Raw genomic sequence first — 19,248 nt, forward strand, 5'->3', positions numbered from 1 at the left:
GCTCAGTGGTTGAGCATCCGCCTTCGGTTTAGGTCGTGATCCCAGCAATCTGGGATCAAGTCCTATATCAGGCTCCCTCTGCCTATGTCTCTGACTCTCTCTGTCTCTCATGAATAAATAAAATCTTAAAAAGAATAATTTGGGCTGTACTGTTGGAAGGGATAGAAAATATTTTGAATATAGTTGTTTACTGATGGGAAAGTTATTGTTCCATCCTAATTAGAACAAGGGACCTTGAAATTAAGTTAAACAGGACAGATTCAGATTTGACGATATAAGAGAATTTCTTTTTTGGGGGGTGGGGGTTACTGAGCTTGTCATTTTGTTGGGGGAGGAAAAGGAAGGGTTAATAATAATTTGTCTGGGAAGCAATTAAACCACATTTCTGCTTGTAAATGGAGGAGGAACCACATGGCCTCTTCCGAAAGTTTCCACAGGCTTCTGTGATGTGGGAAAATTATATACCATGTGTCTCTTGACTTTCTGACGTTAATAATATACGGATCCCAGAATCACCACATTGACTTCATGAGTAAAACGCGCTTTAATATCGCACATGTATTTCCCACTCTCACTACTTATTTCAGTTTCAAATACGTCTTTATAGTTTACAGTTAGAAAATGCAACGAGGGAAGTTGACAAACCCAGAATAAACTGGTTTCAATCAAGAGAGAAATTGCCATTCGTTTTCCCTCACACTTTACCTGGTTTTATAAAATGGGCCCAGAAATATGATTGAAATGAGACTGTTGTTTATTCACAGGCACACAATTAAGTCAACAAACACTTATTCTACTTTAGTTCCTAAACAGGCTTCATCACATTAATATGTATATATATGCACACATCAGGAGAAAGAAGGTATCTAATTCTTGTCTAATTTCTGCAAGATAGATGCTCACTTCCCTGATAGCTTGTTACGCCAGGATCAGTTTTAGTCCTATCCCACCAGGTCCAGGGGGGACTTATCCCACCTTTAGTCCTATCCCACCTGGACCTGTCTTCAGACCACTTTCCACTGTGATTTTTCCCAAATCACTTAGATGTGCAGCACTGTTCATCTAACAAGTTGCACAGTTGAGTTTGTTTTGTGTTGTACTTCTATTTTGGAAATGTTAGATAAACCAGAAAAAAAAAAGTATTTTTGAAGTGCTTGCTATTTTTTTTTCTGTTTATTATCTTGTATAAGTCTTCATGCTTAGAAGACAAAGATGATTAGTAGAATCCAGTTGTTTACTAACGGTTGCTGTGGTGACAGTTTTTGCCTAGCCTGGGATCATACAGTTGGGCTAAACGAAGCCGTATTTACAGTTTTTCCATACTCGGGGCATTGTTATTCATCACAATCCACATGCAATCATCCTCAAATAGTATTTTTTGAATGTATGTATGTGCACTGTGTGTGCGTTGCAGAATCACAACCAGAAAAGGATGGGGTGGGGAGGAGGTGTGAGGCACAGACAGGAACATAAGTGGCTCTTGGCTATAAAGAAAATCAGCTTGAGTACTTTGGGTTGAGGAACATCAAAACCTCTGGGCAATTCCACTTAATTATGTTCTCTGATTCCAAGCATGTTTATTTTTACTCACATTTCTTCATGGGGGTATCCTTTGCATGGATTTATAACTATAATTGTTTGAATTGTGGGACCACACACTAAAATTGCATCTAGTTCCTTCTCCAGAGTAACTGGATTCCTGGGGTTTTTTTTTGGGGAAAACTCAGCTAATCTAACCACACTGGCCCACATTCCTACCTGGGAGTATCAGCTAGGTGGACTGGGAGGTGCCACCATTGGAAGGATGTGCCCTTCCCCCACCCCAGCCATCACATTCTTTATAATCCCCTTCAGTTATTTTGACAGCTGGTTTCCTCCATTTCTGTTATCCTTTTAGGCATCTAGGTTTCTGATCCTTGGCTGATCTCATGGGGTTATGTTTTTCTAAATGTATACTGAAACATTAACCAAAAGCTATACTTGTCTATGAATCTTTATTCCCTCCCTCTTCTGATTTTCCTCACCTCCTTTTTTTTGTTTGTTTGTTTCCTTATTTTTCCTCTAGTTCTAGCTCCTTGATACCTATCAGAACTCTCACTTATATCTGCAGATAAAATTATAGTATCCTTTACCCTAAAGACAAGTACAAGTTTGGCAGATCCTGAAAAATTAGTGAATGGGTAGATTAACTTATCAAAGTCCTATGTCCTTGTTAAAGAAAAACAATTATTAACACTTTTTTAAAAGGTAAGCAAGGCATTATTCAGGATTATTGTGATTAGTCACAATTTGGGGAGAGATGGCGTTTTACCTCAAAAACAATAAAAACAGGAGGGGGTTATAGCCAACAAGCAGGAAGGATGAAGAACTTGATCAGATACCAAAGGTAAGGAGTCTCACTGAATGAACTTAGGATTTTTGCTCTAGCTGGGCTCGGCAGGCCACAGACAAGGCCCAAGGATGAGGCCTTAGTCAAAAAGAGGGCTTGGAGGATCCTGTCTCTTTTTGGTCAGGGAGTGATGTTTTCATCTGGGATGACATCATTCTCCCCGACCAAGTTGTTAAAAATGCTAAGTTTCCTATCACTGGGTAGTATCAGAATCAAGAGTTCCTCTTTATCACTTGAGAAGAATTTCTTTAAATATATGGCTGTAACATAGTCTTTGCCAATAAGCAGTAGAATAGTATGAGAGGAGTGACGTCTTTAAGAGGGGGGAATGTGGATGCTACACAGTTTTTCAGTTTTGGTCTTACAATCAATGGTTATTTCCTTGACTATCCAGTGCCAACAAATGGCTACTGTGATACTCCAGAGTTTTAAAAACAATCCTGCACCCACATTATGGTTACATCAAAACTTAAAACTGTAGAGAACTGAATTTCTTAAGAATGGGAGACCAAGTCTATCATTGTTCATCCCTGGTTTTCATCTCTACTTTTTTGTTTTCACTTTCTTAAAGGATTTCCTCTGAAATAACACCCAGAAATGCAGCTCTACAATGTATACACGTTTTCTTTTTGAAGAGTGAATGGCAAGTTAGTGAGGGCAAGTGTGGTGTCATGAGAGATCTGTGATGAGATAGTTTGAAATGGTCACACGAGGATTAAATTGGTTTCACCTGAAAAGTAACTTGCTCGGTTTAGGAATGTTGAATTTTAAAGATCAGCAAACTTGAAAAAATTTGTTAGAATGATTCACCAAATATCTATATAAGCTACTTCTAACAATCCATGACTAAAAAAAAAAATTAAGTGCTTAAATGATATGCAGCAATAATCTGCTGTGTTTTTGAAAGAGTGGTTTGACAGATCTCAACAAGTTCAAGAATGGATGTTAAAGGTTATTACTAGCTTTGTCCATCACTTTTTTTTTCTTATTGCTCGATCTAAGGTACTCTGTCCTTAACTACTTCATATTTCATCAAAGAAGAGACAGCTGAATCTTCTTCATGGAATCTATTCTTACACCAGTTATTTCTTAATTGTGGTTTAATTTTCATTGGTTGTTTATATAATAATGCTAATAAAACCCACTAAGGGAAACACCTAAAAACCCTCAACATATGTTATAATTTACTTTTCTGTGTGACAAATTCTTTCGCTTAAAAATATAGTGCATTTTCCACCTTAATTCCAGGAACCAATGATTGTTTTCTCTTAACAAGATTCAACTATCTTTTCCCAAAGGGTTATACTGTCTGTTAAGTTTTTGTAATCACAGATTTTATTTTAAAGATTTTTGAAATTTGTTCATTGAGAGAGAGAGAGAGACAGCACAAGCAGGGGAAAGGGCAGTGAGAGAATCTCAAGCAAACTCTATGCTCAGCACAGAGCCAGACATGGAACTAGAACTCAGGACCTTGAGATCACGACCTGAGCCCAAACCAAGGGTTGGCTGCTTAACCGACTGTACCACCCAGTGCCCCTAATCATAGGTTTCTTCTTATTTCATTGGCTGTGCTTTCTTTTGCAACACAACTGTGCTATCAAACTATCAGCAAATCAGACCTGCAATAATAAATAAACCCATAATATGGGTTGATACTTCTTCATCCATGATTAGATGCATTATTAAAATACCAGACATTACAAAAAAAACTATTCAGAAAAATATCAGTATGACACTAATAAAAGATAAGGGATTTTTAAAATGTATTTCGATAGACCTACTTAAAGGTAGGTCTACTCTACTTAAATTCAAAATACATGGACATCTATTTTAATTTAATTTTTATGGAGAAATATTCCTATTAAGAATTTATAACTTCTCACCTATATTCAGTTACTTGTCTCCACTTTAATATCTCATTTTTGATACAGCATTATCAGGCTTGTATTGAGAGCAGTAGATTCCTCAGGTCTTGAGGATGGAATTATTTTGCTACCGAAGAATTATGCACTTTAATTAGTATTGGAAATCTTTACTGGAGACATGTGCATATGCTGAGTTTTCTCTTCGTTAAATAATATGACATTAACATTTTATTTTACAATATGCTGATTGACACAGTAACTCCCAAACATTTGCTACTCTTAGGGAACTTTTATGGAAAGCAGATGATGCATTATACCCTTAAGCACTCACTATACATCATATCATTGCTTTAAACCTATTATTTACATTTGTGTGTATAAACTGGGTTTCCATGTTTGGAATTTAGGTACCTTTTTCACATACACCTAATGATGTTAAAAGGAAAAAAAAAGAGCATTTACCTAAGTGAGAATAATAATATTGAGAGGTTTTAAAGTTGATAACTCTTCTAGGTCCATATTGCTAGGTATTATGTCTATTAATGATTTGAAAATTTTGTCTAACTTGGACACCAGAAAATAGTCTTTTTTTTTTTCTATTAGAAAATGTCAGCCTAACGACATGTATACTTGTGAAACATTCAAAGTTAAGTTCTACTACATTTTTACAGATGGGGACACTGCGACAGGCTAACGTGTCCAGGATGTCACAGCTAGTGTTGGAGCCAAAATACAAAGCCAGGCAGTCTGGTTTCAGAACCTGTGTTCTTAGCTTTTCTGCTTCTTTTATAAGATTGCCTACCAAAAATTCAATAATGCCCACCAATAAAACATAAGACATTGAAATCAAAGGATAGTTATTTAAAATGTGGTAATTCCAATCACCTAGAATGTTTGTGTATTAATCATTTTGAAAAGTGCTGTTTAGCAAAATTGACAAATTCTTAAAGTTCAGTCGTAGACCCTCGAACGTATGCTTCTATCCACCCCTCTTCATATGGCCTATAGATCCCAGTTGGAGAAACCTTGGAGAAGTGAAATGGTATAGACTTTAAATGTAGAGAAGCAGACCTATTTGTCTGTTTCTAAAATAGGCTCCAGGGCTATGATGAGAAACAAAGACATTGTGATCCCTGCCCTCTTAGAGATGTAGCAGATGTAGGATTAGCATTTAATTCTTCCTTAGTTTTTTTCATGAGTGATTTATCTAGGTTACGAGGCTTGAAAGTTTGCATCTTCTACAGCTTATCCAACGATGCCTAAAAACCCATGAACTCAATCACCTTGTCATTTTGTGTGTTGAAAGCCTGTTTAGGGACTTCTAGAAACGTAGCAAATTACTATTTTGTATTGCTTGAAATGTATTGATTACTTTACCTTTGTTTCATACGATCACAGAGAATATGCTGCTCATTTTCTCATAAAAAGAAATTTATTTCCTTTTCTTTAGTAAGTCCTTAGAAAAATTGGAGAAAGCAGGATTTAGGGAAATGTTGTTTTAAGATTTGGAAAGCCGCTTTGGACAATAGGTTCTTACTTTCTTGGCAGTTTCTTTGGGAAGTTTTGCTATTACCGAATTGGTTTTTAAAGTAAGAGTTGTGGTAGAAAGACATGGGTACATCATATCAGATTTATTTTATTTCTACTATATATGTTTATTATGATCTGGAGATATATTTAAGAAAAAGTTCATATATTAAGGTTATTGTGATTTCATGTCCTGTAAAAAAAATGTTCAAATACATCAGAATCTAAAATTTCCCTACATATAAAAAAAGCAATATGCTTTCTTTTTTTTTTAAGATTTTATTTATTTATTCATGAGAGACACAGAGAGAGAGAGAGACAGAGACACAGACAGAGGGAGAAGCAGGCTCCATGCAGGGAGCCCGACGTGGGACTCGATCCCGGGACTCCAGGACCACACCCTGTGCTGAAGGCAGCGCTAAACCGCTGAGCCCCCCAGGGAACCCAATATCCATTCTTTTTAAAAAATATATATATATATACCTTGAAAAGAAAAAAAATAACTCCCTTAGAAATATGCTAAATTGATTGTAGGTTTTTAAACTATTTGATGAAGTTGTATCAATAGAGTATTACAGCAAAAAGCTTTTATTAAGTGATTCAGAATTGATCTTTTGGTCTTTACTATTAATTTAACTAATTTTAGCACTTGTCTCATATATCTAAATTGAAGTTACTGGATATGGTGAAGATGTTTATTTGGTAGGAATACTGCAGGAAGGTATTTTATGACTCAGTTCTTTTTAAAATTTGGTTTGAATTTTCAGCTCTGTTTTAATGGAAGTTTATTACCTGTTCAAACACGTGCATGCTTTAGCACTACATGTGCCTATTAGAACATGCTAAGCCCTGGGAATAACCAAAGTTCTGGCAGATGGGCATTGGCAGGAGCCTCAGAACAAGTCAGGGTTCTTTGGTAAAGGCAGGAATACTGACGGAACACTACGATTCATACCATCCCTGAAGTTTGACAATCAAAGGACAATTCATTATTGCAAATATTGAAGGCCTGTGTTGAATTAAAACTTTTGATAAAATAACAGTGCATGATAAATGATCTTTGATATGGTGTAGACAGGGCTTTACAAACATACATCAATTTTTAGAAATTTTAATGTGTTGTTAGCAATAGCAGTAGTTTAGCCTTTCAATGTTGCATTTCAAAAGTATAAATCTTGGACAGCCCGGGTGGCTCAGCGGTTTAGCACCGACTTTGGCCCAGGGCGTGATCCCGGGGTCCTGGGATTGAGTCCCACGTCGTGCTCCATGTGTGGAGCCTGCTTCTGCCTCTGCCTGTGTCTCTGCCTCTCTCTATCTGTGTGTGTGTGTGTGTCTTTCATGAATAAATAAATAAGATCTTTTTTAAAAAAGTATAAATCTTAATAATGAATATGTATTTCATGTATATTGATAACATCAAAATTTAGTGAGTGTTTGGACATCAACTGTATTCTCATGATATGACAGCAGTTAAAAAAAGAAGTTGTATACTTCACTGCTTTCAGAAGAGCATTCTCTGCAGGGAACTCCTGTGGAATCATGTTTTATTCACACGCCCTGGTAGGCAGTAGACCTTTGGCAGTTTGCGCTCCGGGATCAAATGGTGAGCACACTAACCCAGGCTTTCCCTCCTCTGGCTCTAGGATCTTGGGTATGTTGCTTACATCTCTAACCTGCATATGCTCATCTGTAAACAGAGTTAGCAATAAACACCTCAGAGGGTTTTTTATGGAACTTAACAATACATATAGAGCAAATAGAGTGACGCCTGGGTGGCTAGTGGTTGAGCACCTGCCTTTGGCTCAGGTCATGATCCCAGGGTCTTGGGATTGAATCCCACGTCAGGCTCCCCATGGGGAGCCTGTTTCCCCCTCCGCCTGTGTCTCTGTGTCCCTCATGAATAAATAAGGTCTTTTTTTAAAAGAAGCACTTAGAATGCTGCACGGTCCATAGGAAGTGCTAAATTATTTGCATTACAGGAATACATCTCTGTATTCTTAACATAGAATAATTTTAAATACAGAAGTCACTTCCACCTGCCAGGCTATGTAGACAGTGGGCAGATTGGCATTGCCCATCTCAGGCTTACGCACACTCCTTCCTCAGGACGTTGATATTCACTCTTTCCTGCCGCGCTCCTGCTTTCCTGCAGATGGTGGCCTGGCCTGTTCAGGTGTTATCTTAAATGCCTTCTCCCATAGTGCTTTCTATCAGTAAGACTTCCCTTCCTGCCCAATATGAAACAGCCCTGTAGCCCTCACAGGCCCTCCCTTTCATCCTGCTCTGCTTTTTCCCCTTGGCACATATCATCATCTACGGTCTGTGTATTCCCTCCGATATATTTGCATCAGCTGCCTCCACCCTCCAGGACGTGAGCCCCAGGCTGGCAGGGATGCTCTTCTCTGTGCCATGCTTTCCCTAGGACCTAAAGTGGTGCCTGGGACACAGCAGGTGCTCGGTCACTAGTGTGAAGGAATTCACAGGGGGCTCCTGTCCTTCCCCGTTGTGGGCATCTCGCAGGACTTCATGGGGGGCTCCTGTTCTAAACATGTTGCGTACGTCCTCCTCTCCCCCGGTAAAACCTGGCTTCTACATGCAGGCCAACCACAGCAGGAGCTGCGCCGCACAAAACACGTTGATCTTTTACAATGCTGGAACTAAAACCAAAACACAGGCTGAATGCCAAGAACACGTTGAGAGGCTGCGCGGTAGCTGAAGAGCCATTTGAGTGATTTTTATGAGATTTTCAAAGATGATGTTGATTGTGAACTCTCAATGAATGTGGAAACTTGAAATCTTCTCTCCTTATCCCTGACGTGCATCCCCCTGGATCTCTTGGTTCTTTCGGTCTCTCTACTGGAGGATCGGAGACAGTGATCACAGTGACCTGGGAGCTCTATTCTTTTTTTTTTAAGATTTTATTTATTTATTCATGAGAGACACAGAGAGAGGCAGAGACACAGGCAGAGGGAGAAGCAGGCTCCCCATGGGGAGCCTGATATGGGACTCGATCTCAGGACCCCGGGATCATGACCTGAGTCACAGGCAGGTGCTCAACTGCCGAGCCACCCAGGTGTCCCTGGGAGCTCTATTTTTAAATGAGTTCATATTCTCATGAAATTCGGAGTCACTAGGTAGCTGGCTGGGTGTCTTACCAAGTGTTCATACGTAGAAGTGACAACAAATCTAATAGAATAAGCCTATAAGGGGATCCCTGGGTGGCACAGCGGTTTGGCTCCTGCCTTTGGCCCAGGGCGCGATCCTGGAGACCCGGGATCGAATCCCACATCAGGCTCCCGGTGCATGGAGCCTGCCTCTCCCTCTGCCTATGTCTCTGCCTCTCTCCCTTTCTCTCTCTGTGACTATCATAAATAAATAAAAAAAAAATTTAAAAAAAAAAAAAAAAGAATAAGCCTATAAAATAAACCTTTGGGACAGCTGCTACTCAGCTCTACATTCTAAATAAGATGCATTTGCTATGTATTATCAAGAAAGCAGTATAACTCTAAACTTCTCTGCTTGGCTTCTTTGCAGGCCTCAGAGTACTCCGAAAGACACAAACTAGATAATAAAGTGCATTTTCTGAATCCGTTCAGACTTGACTGAAAAATTTTCCATGGTTTTCAAAAAAATGACCCCTAAAAGGGCATATACCTCCCTCTCAAGAGGCAATTTACCCTATAAAAGATTTCTTTTTAAAAAAATGACAGAAGTGGGGCACCTGGGTGGCTCAGTAGTTGAGTGTCTGCCTTTGGCTCAGGTTGTGATCCCGGAGTCCTGGGATCAAGTGCCACATCGGGCTTCTCCCTCTGCCTGTGTCTCTGCCTCTATCTCTGTCTCTCATGAACAATAAATAATTTTTTTTTTTTAAAAAAGGACAGAAATATTGCAATACTGGAAATAAGAGTACGTGAGAAAATTTAGGATGTGACTAAGGAGCCAAGAAGTGTTCCTCCCCATTAGTCAAGTTTATGAGGGAAAAGAACCCCTGCATTTTGTAATTTAGTTCCCTGTGCTTCTGACTCTGGGTGACTGTTTTGATGTTTGTCAAACATCCTCCCACCACAACGGGAGGAGAACACCAGTGGGAAGGAAATGACAAAAATCACAGGTGAGGCACCTGTCCTGAGAGGGAAAGCGCCCCAGGGACCTGACAGGACAAGGCACGGCCCTGGGGACCAGTGAGTTCACATCAGCCATTGAGAGAGAAAAGCCAGAGTCTGTAAAAGAAAAGTAGCCTACACTTTAAGAAACCTGACTGTGGTCAAGAAATAATTTTAAAGATGAGAATAACTAATCAGCTAAACTAGAATGTGTGCTTTCCCGGGAGACTTTTTCCAGACTCTTTCTGCCTTTACTGTGGCCAGCCTGGTGGGGAGTCTGTTGGGGTCAGAAGCAAGGGCCAGAGCGCCAACTGCACCTCCTCTGTGGGGTTTGGCTGTGATGTTTTTACTTTCGTGGGATCATTGAAACAAATCCCTATCCCTGGAAAAGAGCACCCACTTTTAGCCTCCTCCACAGTTTAGATTTGCTGTTTGTTGTCCAGGGAGTTCCACTGATTGAAGAAAACTAAAATAAGACGGTGGGGATCAGGGAATGTGGTTACATTTTCTTAAATTACGACTTTGAGAAAATGTCTTAACGGGGTTAGTATTGACCACATTTTCCCCAACAGATAAGGCTTGCTAACCATTATCCTTCATCTATCTTACCTTTTTCTCATAGTGTTTTTTTTTTTTTTTTTTTTTTTTTTTTTTTTGCCAAAGAAAGAGCACATAGTTTTTTAATTATGGTCACAAATAGTTTCCATCATGCTACAAACAGTTTGACATCCTAGACTTCTCTTGAGGACTTCATTTGTTGTTTGAAACCCTATTCATAAAACAGTGGGAAAATAGTGGTGTGTACTTATTTGAATTCAGAGTAATGTTTCGTATGCCTTGAAAATATTGCCCCCTATATCTATCAAAAATAAAGTGGCACGGTGTAAAGTCGTTGAATCACTGTCTTGTACACCTGAAACTTATATATAGCACTGTTAACTGTACTGGAATGAAAATTAAAAAGTTAACAACAACAACAAAAAAATAACCTGGCATGAAAAATGGAACCCACAGAAAGAAATGAACATTTTAGAAATTCACCATCTGCTTGAGCTCAATTAACAAAAGATCCTGCAAAGCCTCCCTTAACATGATCTTCCTGAACTGTTCCCGGAAACAACAGGGTGAATTTACTATCCAATTAAAACTGATAAGAAAGTTGGCTTTGACATTCATTAAATAAACCTGAGATCCTACATCCACTCTGGGACTCTTTGTTTTAAGTTATCTATAATTTTCTTGCTTACAATCAATGCTAATAAATTTTCTACCACAGCAAAGGCAACAGTGGTACAGTTCTATTATTTACTGTGTTGTGTTTTTTTTTTTTCAATCTACCTCCTGTCATTGACCTTGAGCCCAAATGTTATTTCTTGAGAATAAAAATACCAGTCTTGCCTTTGTGTAATGTAGAGGGCCTCAGCCCTACCTCCATTAGAATTACCAAGGGAGCTTTTGTAATGTGCTGAGCCCTGGGTCTTACCAGATACTCTGATTTTAATTGGTCAAATATGGAGCTCATCATCCTAGTTTTTAAAGTTCCCCAGGTGAATCTAATGTGTAGTAAGGTTGTGAACCACTAGTTTAAAGGCCATTCTGTTCTTGATAGGCTTTGCTTCCATCATTCAGTTGTAGCTAAGCCATTTACTGTGTGATCTTGGGTTTGTACTTTAACCTCTCTTTCAATTCTCTTTTCTGTAGGATAGGGCACTAATACGGCTTAAATCGTAAAATCATTTTGAGAATCCAGTGAGTTACTGAATTTTAAAAATGTAAAATAGTGCCTGAAACATAATAAGTGTGCAATACAGGTTAGCTGTCATCAGCATTATCATCTCAGTTTTTAAAAGCCAATGATAATAATCAGGCTTTGAATTGCTTCCTTATATATAGCTCTTAACCTGTCTTCTTCTGCAACATCTGTGCATTTGTGCTTTCCCTGTGCAAGCATACCTCATTTTATTGCCCTTCATTTTATTGCACTCTGTCATTTTTTACAAATGGAAAGTCTGTGGCAACCCTGCATCGAGGAAGCCTATCGGTACCGTTTTTCCAACAGCATTTGCTCCATTCGTGCCTCAGTGTCACATATTGGTAGTTCTCACAATACTTCAAACATTTTCTTCATTATTTTTTACGGCGATCTGTGTTGTGATCTTTGATTTTATTATTTAAATTGTTTTGGGGGCTCCATGGACTGTGCTCCTGTGAGATGACGAACTTAATGTATGTGTTCTCACTGCTCCATTGACTACCGGTCTTTCATGTCTGGTCCTTTCAAATGGTCTTTCATCTATTTCCTGAGACACAACAGTATTGAAATTAGGCTAATTAGCAATCTCACAGTGATCTTTTTAAGTGTTCAAGTAAAAGGAAGAGTCACACATCTCTCACTTTAAAAGCTAAAAGTGATTAAGGACAGTGTATATAGATTTCTTACCTTTTTCTCAAAGTTTTTTTATTTGCCAAATAGATTTCTATTATGTATATTGGAAGACTTGTTGAAAGCCTCTGAAATAGGCTGGAAGCTAGGTTTCTTGATGTGTTAGCCACGTTGTGGATGCAAAGGAAAAGTTTTTGAAGGATATTAAAAGTACTATTCCAGTGAACACAAATAATAATAATAAAGTGACACAGCTGATATGGAGAAAGTTCTAGTGGTCTGGAGAGGACATGAAACCAGCCCCAGCATTCCCTCAGGCCCAAGCCTAACCTGAAGTAAGGCCATAACTCTCTTCAATTCTTGAAGGCTGAGAAGCTGTGAGGAAGCTGCAGAAGAAAAATTTGAAGGTGGCAGAGATTTGCATATGAGGTTTAAGGAAAGAAGCCCATCTCTTGGTCGTGAAGGTGCAAGGTGAAGCAGCAAGTGCTGATGTAGAAGTTGGAACAAGTTTTCTAGAAGATCTAGCTAGGAGAGTTAATGAAGGTGGCTGCCCTAAACAAACTGGTATAGATGAAAGAGCCCTGTTGGAAGAAGATGCCTTCTAGGGCTTTCATAGCTAGAGAAGAGAAATCAATGCCTGGCTTCCAAGCTTCAGAGGACAGGCTGACTCTCTTATTAGGAGCTATTGCAGCTGGTGATGTTTAGTAGTTCCCAGTGTTCACTGACCATTAGGAAAATCCTGGGGCCATTAAGAATTATGCCAACTCTGGGGCAGCCCCAGTGGCTCAGCAGTTTAGCGTCGTCTTCAGCCCAGGGCGTGATCCAAGTCCCACGTCGGGCTCCCTGCATGGAGCCTGCTTCTCCCTCTCCCTCTGCCTGTGTCTCTGCCTCTCTCCCTCTCTCTCTCATGAATAAATAAGTAAAATCTTAAAAAAAAAAAAAAAGAATTATGCTAACTCTGTTTTGCCTGTGCTCTGTGAATGGAATAACAAGATTGGATGACAGCACATCTGTTTACAGTATGGTTTACTGAATATTTTAGGCCCACCGTTGAGATCTGTTTAAGAAAAAAAAATTCCTTCACAATATTCCTGCTCATTGATAATGCATCTGGCCACCCAAGAGCTCTGATGGGATGGGCAATGGGATTAGTGTTGTTTTCATTACTGCTAACCCAACATGCATTTTGCAGCCTCTGGATCAAGGAGTCATTTTGACTTTTAAGTCTTATTATTTAGGAAACACATTTCATAGGTGTGTTTTCATAGATGCCATAGATGGTGATCCCTCTGATGGGTCCGAGCAATGTACACTAAAAACTTTCTGGAGAGGATTCACCATTCTAAATACCATTCAGAACACTTGTGACTTGTGGGAAAAAGTCAAAATGTCAACAGTAATAGAAGTTTGGAAAAAGTTGATTGCAACCCTCAGAGATGACTTTGAGGAGTTCAAGAGTTCAATAGAGGAAGTAACTGCAGATATGGTGGGCATAGCAAAAGAACTAAAATTAGAAGTGGAACCTGAAGATATAACTGAATTGTGGCAATCTCATGATTAAACCTGAATGGATGAGGAGTTGCTTCTTATGGATGAGCAAAGAAAGTAGTTGCCTGAGATGGCATCTACTCCTGATGAAGATGCTCTGGAGATTGTTGAAATGGGAACAAAGTATTTAGAATATTGCATGAGCTTAGTGGATAAAACTGAAGGGGTGGCACCGCTTGAGAGCATTGACTCAAGTACTCGAGACAGTTCCATCGTGGGTAAAATTTTATCAAACAGCATCACATGCTCCAGAGAAATCATTTGTAAAAGGGAGAGTCAGTCGATACTGCAGACTTAATTTTTTGCCTTATTTTAAGAAATTGGCACAGTCACCTTCAGCAGCCACCACCCTCATCAGTCAGCAAAAAGATTATGACTCACTAAAAGCTCAAGTGATGGTTAGCATTTTTTTTAGCAATAAAGTACTTTTTAATTAAGGCATATACATTGTTATTTTTTCCTTTAGGCATAATGCTATTGCACACTTAATAGACTGCAGGATAGTGTAAACATAACTTTATATGCACTGGGAAACCAAAAAATTCATTTGACTCATTTTACTGCGATATTCACTTTATTGCGGTGGTCTGGAACCGAACCCACAATATCTTTGAGGTATGCCTGTATTATAAAACTCACTGAAACTTTTGCTTTTTATTTAAATGTTGTATGACCTGGCACAAACTAACTCAATTTTCTCATTATATCTGTTGCACAGAGTTTGTGTGAAAATTAATTTTAAAAATTGAATGACACATAGTAAGCACTCAATGAATGTTACTATATTGCTTTTATTAGGTACTATTGCTATTCTTAGCTGTGGTGTCTCAGAAGACAACTAATTCACAGTATGGCAGATATATTTTTGTATTCTGTATGTGCTTGTAACCAAACTAAGCTATCACATAGACATAATAAGCACTTGGAAACTAAATCAAGTTCTAATCACCTACTCTCTTTAGCCATCATGGTGCCTAGCTATGACGTATAAGAACAGAAACATAAGCCATAAAATCCTTAAATTTTAAATCCTTAAAATCTCTAGTCTCATCCTGAGAATCACTTTGAAGTATTGCATGGTGGCAAGCCAAAGAAGATCCTTGAAATTCCAAATGCTGACCTCTTATAAGTCACGACCTTTCAGTAGGCAGTGCTAACTCTTGGGGTTTGCAATCATATATCTTGACTTGGTAAAGGTATAATAAGGAGTTGGCTTGTCAGTATTAAAAAAAGGGGGACAGATTTTTATGCTTTGTGTTTCTGTATATGTTCTTTCTACTATGTACATTTTCTAGAAATCAATGTATATACACTAGGTTATAGTCAGCATGGGCTCAAGGGCTTGAACTTCAGTTGTAATAGGAGACATGTAGAGAAAAAAGCATTTTCTTGTCTCCATATTTAGCATTTTTATGCTTTTATTTTCACACCAAATTCTTGATAATATATTTTAGAAAGACTATGCACAGTCCTAATATACTGTAAGATTGTTACCATGGTTTAGATGTTTTAAGGGTGACATTAAGATATCTAATTTTCAGAAGCGTTAGAAGGGGAAGGTTTGATGTAGGTATACTTCCCTATATTTAGTCTGTGTCTTGAAGAAATTACTTCAATCCGTGCGCTGAGTAAAGGAGAAAAGAAAGAAACCAATTACAGTTGGAGAAATCAAATGAAGTATAATCACTACAGTACTTTATTCTAACATCACATCCTACTAAAGAGTGTCACATTCATGCCCTTTAGAGAGAAAACTCATTTGCTGTAATTTAATATTGAAGTTTCTATTTCCATTATTATGAATTAAGAGTCATGCAGCTGACATATCAAAGTCGTCTGCAAAAAGTTAACCTGCTTCAATACGATGGTTCTTTAAGACCAACTCTTTCTCTGGAATTCTCAGTTTGTGAATGGTGCCATCATCTTACCTAGGCAATGAAGCAGGAGACTTAAAAAGCAGCCCCAAGTCTGCCATTTTGCTAGGGATTTCATCTTTCATTTCTCAAATCTGCCTTCCCCTACTCTATCTCTGCCAACCCTACCCTCATACAGATCCGCAGTATGATCCTACCATTGTACAAGTTGTCTGCTTCCTTCTTAGACCTATTTCTTAGGTTCTTGGAGAGTGGTACTTCTAGCATGTAAATCTGGTCATATTAATTTCCTGAACGAAGTCCACACTTGTCAGATTCCTCTTATGCCCAGTACTCCAAGACTTCCTTTCGTACTCTGAGACTCTATTGAAATATTCATAAAATCAGCAAATACATTCAGTCATATCAGATATAACGCAAGACCTCAAATCCTGTGATTGCCAAATAAAGTTACATTTCCTTTAATATATGACTGAACTTAACCTTTCACATAATTTCAGAGTTTTCCCCCATAAAATGGTTGTCTGTTTTCCAGAAGTCTCTGGGTGGTTTCTTAGTTACTATATAAGCCTTTCTAGGGGCAGCCTGGGTGGCTCAGTGGTTCAGCGCCGCCTTCAGCCCAGGGCCTGATCCTGGAGACCCAGGATCAAGTCCCATATCAGGCTTCCTGCATGGAGCCTGATTCTCCCTCTGCCTGTGTCTCTGCCCCCCCCCCCCATGAATAAATAAATTAATTAATTTAAAAAAAAAAAGCCTTTCTCTGTCCAAACCCTCCTTGCACTAAAGCCCAGCACCTCCTTTCACTGCTCCTTTCCCATCTCTTTTCCCAGCATGCCATGCCTCAAATCCCCTTCCTTAACTACCTTTTGCTCAAGTGACTCTACTCTTTGACTTGTAGGTAAACTTAGTAAGAGGTGCTGGAATATGACCGAAGGTCATTTGAAAGAAAAAAAATTAACTCAGGGTATTACCATCATTTTATCAAATTTTACCTGATTGATGAACATTACATGTTTCTCTTTTTTTTCTTCCTAACTTCTGTTATAAACAGTGTTACAGTGCTACTTTTATATTTCCTTAGAAGTTATTATGATCCACATTCCCACCAACACCATTGCTGATATGAATAATATCCATCTTTTATATTATCATCAGCATGAAGAGCAAAAGTTACTATCCATTGTTTAAAGTTGCATCTTTCTGACTACTACTGAGTTAACATATCTTAGATATTCATAAATTAATCCTTTACCAGTCTCTGAGACTTGCCTCTCATAGATCTTTTGCCCATTTTTTTCTGCTGGGCTTTCTTCTTATCAAGATACCTGTCTTTTCCACCATGACATGTGAGTTTCCTCTCTTGCTGAAAAAGGCCTCTCTCACACGAAGATTTTGTTTTGTTTTTTAATTTTCAGTTTAGATTTTTAATTCATGTGGAATTTATTTTTTTATGGTTTTGGGTCAGAGTTCATAGATGTTGCACAGCTATTAAGAACATACTCTGTTTATAAGATGTCATCTGGAAACAGATATATGATTAGTGAAAATGCAAGATGTAGATTTGTCACTATATTTTAACACCCCCAGTTTATACACTCAGAGGAAGGGGGATGAAAGGATAACTAAGTGAAAATAAGAAAATAAATTTTAAAAGGGTCAATAAGAGAGAAAAAGTAGTAACATATACATATTGGTTTGGATGGGAAGGAAAAAATGGAAATTATGAGCCTTCTTTGGAAAAACACATTTGTGTTCCTGAAAGAACCACTCTTCTCACAGGGCAGCCCCAAAGAGCCTCCTATCTTCATGGTTGCCGCTATACTGTAGAGATGACCCTGCCTTTTGCCTATTCTGCAAAAAATATTTTTTTTTTTGCAAAAAAATATTTTTGCAGAATATCTCCTACACAAAAAACAGGACTAACAGCTCCCAGCCTCAAACAGAGTCTTAGGGCCTCCATTTTCTATTCTGTTGCTCTTCCATCCCTAAGAGCATGGGCCTCTTTTGCATGGTCACAGCTAATTGCACACACGCCCCTGCCCTAATGTATGGAGCCTAAAAGAAAAGCAGTTCAGGGTAAGGATTTCTTTTTATGCAAGTTATACATGTCCTTTCTACTCACGTTTCATTGATGAGCACTTAAGCACATGAGCAAACCTAGCCATGAGCAAAAGTGGGAAATATTGCTTGTGGCTTTCAACTATGTACCCAGAAAGAAGGGAAACCCAGATTGTACTAGGGGAACAATCAGCAGTCATCACCATATTATTTACATGATTTTCATTGTTTACTCTTGCTTTGCTATTCTATCTTACGAGTTTCTATTTATAATAGGTTGTTTTGCTTAAATAAAAATATTATCCATGTTTTTGCTATTCCTGTGATTAAAAAAGAACCATTTTATCCTGGATCCCTTATCAGGCATCTCTCTGAACTACTATCAAGTTGTATTTATGACAACTGTAAAGAGACAAGAAAAACTTGGGTTTCTCTGGTCTCAAGAAATACATAAGGGGCAAAGTTAAGTGAAAGCATAAAGCATTCACCCCTCTATGACTATGCACATGGCTATTTGCAGACTGACTTGAAATTAAATGGTGGTAATGTGGCAGGATTTTTAAGATAAATGTGTTAAATACCAAAGCTTTGAGGATCCCCACATTGTCTCTTGGGAGGCATGTGAATAACTGTTGCTAGTTCAGGGGTGTAGGGATATGTGTGTGTGTGTGTGCGCACGCGCACGTGCGAGCACGCGCACACATTCATCAAAGTCTATTTTACCTTGGGAACATGTGGAATAGTTAAACAAGTAATGAATAATGAAACATTACAGAAGATAATCTTTGCAAATGTAAGATGCACAGTTAAATTTATTGTCATCAAGTCTGTAAAATTGTGTTTTAAATATTATATTTTTATATCTTCAACCGTGGCAGAGCTTTCCTGAAAAAGAAGAAAAGGAAAAGAGAAAGTAAAACACAACCCTTCAGACATCTCCAGACATTTCCATTTCCTTTGTGCCTGAGAGTTGAAACTGCCAAGTTCACCGAATGAAACACTACCTCCAATGAATCCCCAAATGTATCATATAAAACAGGGAAGAAAAGGCACTAAAATATTTTTATAACTCTTGCTTCAAATTTTTTCTGTGTATTAAATAAGTTGTCAGCTTATTGTTGGGTTTGTTTCTGCTGTGAGAGTCTTGAAAAGTAGCAAGGGATTGTGATCGATGGGTTTATGCTAAGCTTTTACCCACTAAATCTCTGCAGAGGCAACTCCCCTCCTGTTCCTCTTGCCTGAACAAAGGGAGAGGTAAATTAAGGTCCAGGAAATGAAGAGAACTTTAATAAGCTCCCTAAAACTAGGGCACTTGCAAGCAGGGAAGGGAGAAGAGACATATTTGGGAAATATGTAGGAGATCAAATGGGCAGCATCTGATGATTCCTTAATAGGGGCATGGGAGTAAGGAAGAGAGAGGAGCTTGTAGGTTGGATGACCAAGTGGATTCCAGCACTTGTTTAAATAGGGATCTTGAAGGATGAACATATCAATATGGAAG

General features: G+C 38.5%; 1 protein-coding gene across 5 annotated transcripts in view; it reads left to right on the plus strand.

Moving 5' to 3' along the window:
- Window positions 1-19,248, plus strand: part of TMTC2 (transmembrane O-mannosyltransferase targeting cadherins 2) — a 389,135-nt gene that overhangs the window by 341,142 nt on the left and 28,745 nt on the right. The window contains exon 12 of one of the 5 annotated variants that reach the window (XM_049094601.1): window positions 18,626-18,862. The exons of the other annotated variants lie outside the window; for them this stretch is intronic. Coding sequence (XP_048950558.1) covers window positions 18,626-18,664 — 39 coding nt within the window. The 3' untranslated portion in view covers window positions 18,665-18,862. Of the gene's footprint in view, window positions 1-18,625; window positions 18,863-19,248 lie in introns of those variants that run through there. 5 annotated transcript variants of the gene reach the window in all.

Source organism: Canis lupus, chromosome 15, assembly GCF_003254725.2.
Source record: "Canis lupus dingo isolate Sandy chromosome 15, ASM325472v2, whole genome shotgun sequence".
In the NCBI taxonomy this organism is placed as follows: domain Eukaryota; kingdom Metazoa; phylum Chordata; class Mammalia; order Carnivora; family Canidae; genus Canis; species Canis lupus.